This window comes from Corticium candelabrum, chromosome 20 (genome assembly GCF_963422355.1).
Source record: "Corticium candelabrum chromosome 20, ooCorCand1.1, whole genome shotgun sequence".
Taxonomy (NCBI): domain Eukaryota; kingdom Metazoa; phylum Porifera; class Homoscleromorpha; order Homosclerophorida; family Plakinidae; genus Corticium; species Corticium candelabrum.
Genome location: NC_085104.1, coordinates 486,517 through 494,016, shown reverse-complemented (window position 1 = coordinate 494,016; position 7,500 = coordinate 486,517). Strand labels below are relative to the sequence as shown.

At 40.2% G+C, this 7,500-nt stretch overlaps 2 protein-coding genes across 3 annotated transcripts in view; one reads left to right on the top strand and one right to left on the bottom strand.

The window, feature by feature from the left end:
* Positions 1-7,187, bottom strand: part of LOC134195536 (pre-mRNA-processing factor 6-like) — a 9,181-nt gene extending 1,994 nt beyond the window's left edge. Inside the window, exons 1-18 of one of the 2 annotated variants that reach the window (XM_062664571.1) lie at positions 7,036-7,187; positions 6,224-6,283; positions 6,063-6,162; positions 5,733-5,851; positions 5,602-5,680; positions 5,058-5,152; positions 4,602-4,683; positions 4,177-4,317; positions 3,164-3,697; positions 2,178-2,225; positions 1,995-2,109; positions 1,824-1,932; positions 1,349-1,418; positions 1,174-1,295; positions 712-805; positions 440-655; positions 224-349; positions 4-67 (exon numbers count right to left, since the gene is read on the bottom strand). In XM_062664571.1, coding sequence (XP_062520555.1) covers positions 4-67; positions 224-349; positions 440-655; positions 712-805; positions 1,174-1,295; positions 1,349-1,418; positions 1,824-1,932; positions 1,995-2,109; positions 2,178-2,225; positions 3,164-3,697; positions 4,177-4,317; positions 4,602-4,683; positions 5,058-5,152; positions 5,602-5,680; positions 5,733-5,851; positions 6,063-6,162; positions 6,224-6,283; positions 7,036-7,124 — 2,263 coding nt within the window. In that variant the 5' untranslated portion in view covers positions 7,125-7,187. The remainder of the gene's footprint in view (positions 1-3; positions 68-223; positions 350-439; positions 656-711; positions 806-1,173; positions 1,296-1,348; positions 1,419-1,823; positions 1,933-1,994; positions 2,110-2,177; positions 2,226-3,163; positions 3,698-4,176; positions 4,318-4,601; positions 4,684-5,057; positions 5,153-5,601; positions 5,681-5,732; positions 5,852-6,062; positions 6,163-6,223; positions 6,284-7,035) is intronic. The other variant, XM_062664572.1, reaches the window with a different exon arrangement.
* Positions 7,188-7,359: 172 nt separating this feature from the next.
* Positions 7,360-7,500, top strand: part of LOC134195517 (protein smoothened-like) — a 5,673-nt gene continuing 5,532 nt past the window's right edge. The window contains exon 1 of the mRNA XM_062664552.1: positions 7,360-7,500. This exon is cut by the window's right edge and continues 252 nt beyond it. Coding sequence (XP_062520536.1) covers positions 7,363-7,500 — 138 coding nt within the window. The 5' untranslated portion in view covers positions 7,360-7,362.

Genomic DNA, 7,500 nt, shown 5'->3' with positions numbered 1-7,500 from the left:
GACCCGATTTCTCTTCTAGTCGAACCAGTAGGAGCCAAAGTGGCACAGACTGTGGACATTTTTTCAGCTGAAGGTAGAAACAAGACTTGGTTGATACTGAAGACAACTAACCGGTGTGTGCGTTGTGTGTGTGTGTGTGTGTGTGTGTGTGTGTGTGTGTGTGTGTGTGTGTGTGTGTGTGTGTGTGTGTGTGTGTGTGTGTTGCAATTCACTGTGGTCTCACCCCTTGATTGTAATATTCTCTTGCTTCGTCCACCTTGTCCTGTTGCTCCGATATCTGTCCGAGCATCATCCATAGCTTTGCAAAGTCTGGATAATGTTTCACACTATCTTCAACTAGTTTCTTACCCTAACCACATGATCAAGCAATAAACAGAGTGCTCTAATTCTGTCTACAGTTTCTTTGGTCATCTGTCTGTCTGTCCTTGTTGTAACGTACCTCATCCAAATTGTTCATCATCCATTCAAGCTTTGCTGACTTCATGAAGACTCTCTGACTCGGGCAGCTCGTACGAGCTTTCTGTAGAAGCAGTCTTGCTCTCTGATACTCGTTATTTTCTGATTCCAGTTTCACTGCAGCCAACCAGATGTCCTCACTGTTTGGATTAGCTTTGAACGCTGAAGCCAAGAGAGACCTGGCAGCAGGCACATCACCCTGAAATCACAACAAATGTATTGACAAGATGTTGTGGATAATTTGGAATGACTGACAGCAAGCCATTTTGATTTTGCAGCCATTAGCCAAAGGATTTCTGCCTTTGGACAATGTGTGACGGCCTTGTGAAGAAGAGCTTCCAAAGACTCTCTATAATGTAAGACCATTATGCGATAAAGTGAACATGAACACACACTGAATGACACACAACTGATCGAACTAGTTTGTCTATGATGGGAAGATAGAAATATAACTTACCAGTGACTGACAAAACAAGAAAGATGCACAGACAGACGGACAAACAAAGAGACAGACAGACAGACAGACAAAAAAGACAAACGGCAGAAAGATGGACAGACAGACAGACAGACAGACAGATGGACAGACAGATATACAGACAGACAGACAAATCAACGGACATACAGGGATCACAAAGAGGAAAAATTTTCAGACAGACAGTCGGCCATACAAACAAAAGAAACGAGGCACAACAAACTGCTGTGTAGATGTATGTTTACCTAGTTCCGTGATTCTTTTCGAAATACGCCGCTTCGAGCCAAATGTCTTTCCGATCTGAATATGCTGCCAGTGCATGAGCATATACTGCACGTGCACACTCATATGCACCATGTGCTGTGCTCTACACAAATTTATAAAAAAATATTTGAAACTGCAATGGAGAGAGATACTAACACTTTCAGCATCCTCAAGCCATGAAGGAATCTGGTCCTCTTCTTCCACTCCAATGCCGATTACTGCATGCCTGTGGAATAGAATTCATCAGAGACAATTGGAGAGTCAAAGTAGTCTAGTGTATTGTGAGATGCATCCCTCCAATACAATAGTCTAGTGTATTATGAGATGCATCCCTCCAATACAATAGTCTAGTGTACTATGAGATACATCCCTCCAATACAATAGTCTAGTGTCTTGTGAGCTGCATCCCTCCAATACAATAGTCTAGTGTATTGTGAGATGCATCCTTCCAATACAATAGTCCAGTGTATTGTGAGATGCATCCCTCCAATACAATAGTCTAATGTATTGTGAGATGCATCCCTCCAATACGATAGTCTAGTGTATTATGAAATGCATCCCTCCAATACGATAGTCTAGTGTATTGTGAGATGCATCCCTCTAATATAATAGCATGCTGTGTATTGCTCACATTATTGCTTGACATGTAGCAACACTTCCTCCTTTGTCCGAGTCTTCTGCATCCTTTATCCAATGCTCTCTATTGATCTCAACTTGGTTGGCCTTCAATGAGGCAACAGCTATAAATCCAAGTACGAGTAACATTCACCACACAACAATTTGCCATCAGTTGCACACTCACCTCGCTCGATAATCTTCGGCACCATATTCTCATTGCCATTCGCCTCTTCCAACTTTGCAGCAGCAATCCAAATTTGACGATCGGTTGGAATGTTCTCTCGAGCCTTGTTCAGCACCTACACAAGCCACAACAACACACACCTTGTGACAAACATGCACAGTCTCACTACAACATGATGCTTACCTTTCTTGCATTGTCATATGTCTCTAGTCGAGCAAGAGCCAACCATATCTGAATTACAAACTGGTGTAAATGTATGGACATTAAAATCATAAATTCAAAAATATAGTTTAAAACATTTCTAATTTTATTTTTACAATTTTTCATTTTTATTTTATTCTTTTTATTTTTAAATTATAAATTATATATATTTTATTTTTTATATATTATGTGTCGTTATGCCCCTCCATGATGGGCAAGTGGGGTCTTTACCCCCATCTGGGCGCCTACCAACCTGGCAGGTGAGCCCAGCAGGGTGCATGTTTCCGTGCAGTCCATACGGCAATCAATGACTAGCCAATTCAATATAGATTGCAGGCATTACCACCACGAAAGCACTGAACGTCATCGTCAACGGACCGTTCGCCAGACCACAGAAACTCCCCAACGACTGAAACGAGTCATAGTCTCATGGATAAAGCTAGAGAAACATGAGAGAGAAAGACAGACAAGTTTCATAATTTACTGTCATCACTGGGGTTTGAACCCCCAAACCATGAAGTGGTAGCCATTGTTGCAAACCACTAAGCCGCGGCTATATTATATTTTTCATTTTTTATTTTTATTCTTTTTATTTTAAATTATAAATTATATATATATTTATATATTATATTTTCTATTTTTAATTTTATATTTTTATATATTATATAATGTATATTTTATTTATTTTTTATTTCTATTTTATATAAATTATATTTTATATTTTTTATTTTTTATATATGATATTTTATTTTTATTTTTTATATATTATATATATATATATATATATATATATATATATATATATATTATATCATATATTTTATTTTTTATTTTTTATTTTTATATCAATTTATCTTTAAAATAATTTAAAATAATTTAAAATAATTAATTTACAAAACACACTACAATATAGCTGTTTGAAATTATAAAAAAAAACAGAAATATTGACTTTTTGATGACACACAAACCTCTGTACTCTGTGGACAGCACTCGACAGCTCTCTGTAGCAACATCAGCGCATCCTCCGGATCCTCAAGTTCAATAGCCTCCTTCCACAGTCTCACAGAGTTGGGAACGTTCTCCAACCCACGTCGTAACACTCTCTTCTTTGCTACAACTTCGACCTCCAGCGAGCACGCCTTGATCCACAATCGAACCGACTGTGGCAAATGTTGTATTGCCTGAGCTACGACCGCCTTCGACTCTTCCGGTGGCTGCAATCTGATTGCTTCCATCCACACATCTTCGTTCTTGGGGCAATGCTCCGTGCCTTTCATGATTGTGTTTCGAGCTGCTTGGATGCGGCCGGTTGCCTCGTCCAGACGTGCACTGGCAATCCATCCAGGGCCGTGTTTTGGGTTTGTTTGGATGACGGAATTGAGGAGGAGTCTCGCTTTCTTGATGTCACCGACGTCTGATGTGCTCTTTGGTGTGACGCTGTTGAGATCGGTGAGGTAGCCTTTTGGGTCGACGACCGTCTGTCCAGAGACAGAGTCGGATACCTAGAAAAGTGAAGTACAATTTTAGTGCATGTGATAAGCAAGTTCATAAATAGATATGTGAGTATAGGGTTGGGATAGGAATTTAACAGATGAAAATGGTAGGCAGGCAGACAGACCACCAACAGATAATACGTCGAACAAACAAATAGACAGACAAACAAACAAACAGACAAATAAACAGACAAACAAACAAACAGACAAACAAACAGACAGACAAACAAACAGACAGACAAACAAACAGACAAACAAACAGACAGATAGACAGACAGACAGAGACAGACAGACAGATAGACAAACAAACAGACACACAGAAAGAGACAAACAGCTAGACAAACAGACAAACAGACAGATGACAGATAGACACACGTAAGCGCACGCATGTACGCGTGCACACACACACACACACACACACACACACACACACAAAGACACAAACAAGCACACAAGTTGACTATATCTGTAAACCATGTGTGTCACACCTGATCTAATTGCACTCCCAACATTGAGTTCCTCGCTTCGCCAATCTGCACAAGATCGAGTGGAGCGCTTCCACCGGGAGTCGCAAGACCGGAAGAAAACGGAGTCTTCGTGCCAGGCAATGGCGTCTGAAACCCATACTTCTGTGGACAATGAGACATGAGATAAACACCAAGCTACATATGGCACCTCTGTCTATCTGTCTGTCTTCTGTCTATCTTCTGTCTGTCTGTCTGTTTTGTCTGTCTGTTTGTCTCTGTCTGTCTGTCTGCTCTGTCTGTCCGGTCTGTCTGCCTGTCTGTCTGGTCTCTATTTATCCATTTGTTTGTCCCTTTGTATACGTTCGTCCCCAAGGCAACGTGTGAATACTAATGAATTAAATAAAATAAATTAGATGTGTAATGTTGCAGTTCACTGTTGTCCTTACTTGCTGTTTCGAGTCAAGATTTCCATGATGTTGATTCTGTTTGGCTGCTCTCTCGAGGAACGAGTCTGGAACTGGAGTATACCTACATGTCAACAGTGCAACAAGGTCAGCACATTTATTGCCAGTTAATAACCACACACTATTTCATAACTTGTCTTGACAATGTTGCATCAATTTGTTTGTCTGTTGATCTAACTGTCTGTTTGTGTGTCTGTCATATGTTTGTCTGTCTGTCTGTCTGACTGTGTCTGTCTGTCTGTATGTCTGTCTGTCTGTCTGTCTGTCTATACGTCTGTCTGTCTATATGCCCGTGTGTGTGTGTGTGTGTGTGTGTATGTGTGTGTGTGTGTGTGTGTGTGTGTGTGTGTGTGTGTGTGTGTGTGTGTGTGTGTGTGTGTGTGTGTGTGTGTGTGTGTGTGTGTATCAGTGACAATATATCTTTGCTATTTTGCTTACCTTTCTGGACGTGGATTTCTCTGCTTTTTTGACCTTGCATCCCCAACATCGGGAAGGTTGGCCCATTCTTCATCACTTACGGCTGCCAACTGACGCTAATGTGCCACAACAACAACAACACATTTAGCTCAGCGCATATGACAGTCTAATGTGAAAGATGCATCCCTCCAATACAATAGTCTAGTGTATTGTGAGATGCATCCCTCCAATACAATAGTCTAGTGTATTGTGAGATGCATCCCTCCAATACAATAGTCTAATGTATTGTGAGATGCATCCCTCCAATACAATAGTCTAGTGTATTGTGAGATGCATCCCTCCAATACAATAGTCTAATGTATTGTGAGATGCATCCCTCCAATACAACAATCTAGTGTATTGTGAGATGCATCCCTCCAATACAATAGTCTAGTGTATTGTGAGATGCATCCCTCCAATACAATAGTCTAGTGTATTGTGAGATGCATCCCTCCAATACAACAGTCTAATGCATTGAGAGATGCATACCAATACAATAGTCCACTCTAATAAAGACAGGCCTTACCTTCAGATCTGAAAACTGTTGTTGAATTTTTGGTCTCTCCATTCGATATTTTTCAGTTTCCTCTTTGAACAATTTCTCTCTGTCATACCATTCTATGTATAATAACACCCAAAACAAACCGTCTTTTCAACCTTCTCTCTTTTCTTCGACAGTCCATTCGTTTGTCTATTGACATGTATATTTTGTCTGCTTCTTCATCATCTTCATCATATGGGCCAGACGAAAAGAGACTACCACCATAACCAGCAAACTGAAATACAACACATAAACAATAAAATATAAATAAATAAATAAATAAATATCAACTTATGGGAACAGCACAAACAAAACACACACACAGACATAAATAAACAAATATCAACACACTGCACGCAACAACAACAACAACAACAACAACAACAACAATGCATACACATAGAGCAGACTAGTGAGAATAGCAAGACATAGACAATGAACTCCACCTCATCATAGTTGCTTTCATTCAGATCCTCTTCATCTTCATCCTCATTTGGCCTCGCTCCTGGTTGCTGAGGTTTTGCACCTTTTGCATATCTTTCTTCACTAGTAAGTAAATTGGAAACGAATTGTCTTGCAAGAGTTGCTTCATTGCATTACTGCTTACGGTGCATCAGATGCATCTCTAGCTGGTCCGATGTCAGACCGAGTTGTAAAACCAGTTGCTCTGAGAAAAAATTAAGATCAGATAGTATTAATGCACTGAGGAGACTGTACCTCTTAACCGCATTAATTATTAAATGCATCTCTCAATACACTAGTCTACTGTATTGGAGGGATGCATCTCACAATACACTAGACTATTGTATTGGAGGGATGTATCTCACAATACACTGGACTATTGTATTGGAGGGATGCATGTCACAATACACTAGACTATTTATTGTATTGGAGGAATGCATCTCTCAATACACTAGTCTAATGTATTGGAGGAATGCATCTCACAATACACCAGACAATTGTATTGGAGGGATGCATCTCACAATACACTAGACTATTGTATTGGAGGGATGCATCTCACAATACACTAAACTATTGTATTAAAGGGATGCATCTCACAATACACTAGACTATTGTATTGGAGGGATGCATCTCACAATACACTAGACTATTGTATTGGAGGGATGTATCTCACAATACACTGGACTGTTGTATTGGAGGAATGCATCTCACAATACACTAGACTATTTATTGTATTGGAGGAATGCATCTCTCAATACACTAGTCTAATGTATTGGAGGGATGCATCTCACAATACACTAGACTATTGTATTGGAGGGATGCATCTCACAATACACTAGACTATTGTATTGGAGGGATGCATCTCACAATACACAGACTAGTATCATATTGTTTCAGATACAAATGTCAAAAGTGTTACTCTCACGTAGAGTAGTGCTAATTATCAACTATCATTACCCTCTTCCCAATCCAGGAACGTATCCTGGTGGAGCACTCTCTCCCAAAAATGTTTTCCTTCTCTTAGCCTCCGGTACAATAAACGCCATCCAATGTTCGAATACTTCTCCACAAGACGCACACACGCACCCAAAACGTCTGAAGCGAAAATATACGGGCTTTATTATGCGTAAATACGGGACTTAAGATTAATACGGGGTTAACTGCAAATATGGGGTATTGAGGGAGGACCAATTTATACGGGAACTTAAACCAAATACGGGACGTCGCATACGGGAATATGTTTTGCAGCCAAATTGCATTTTCTTGATGTCGGCGGTGCGTTTGATGGTCGTGGCTTCACTGCTGCTTCCTGTCGTCGCCTCGCGAAGCTGTGAGCGACTCGAAGACCCGACATGCTTCACCAACTGGCCAGCACAACCTCACAACTGGACAACCTATTCTCTCACCAATGACTCGCGGAAT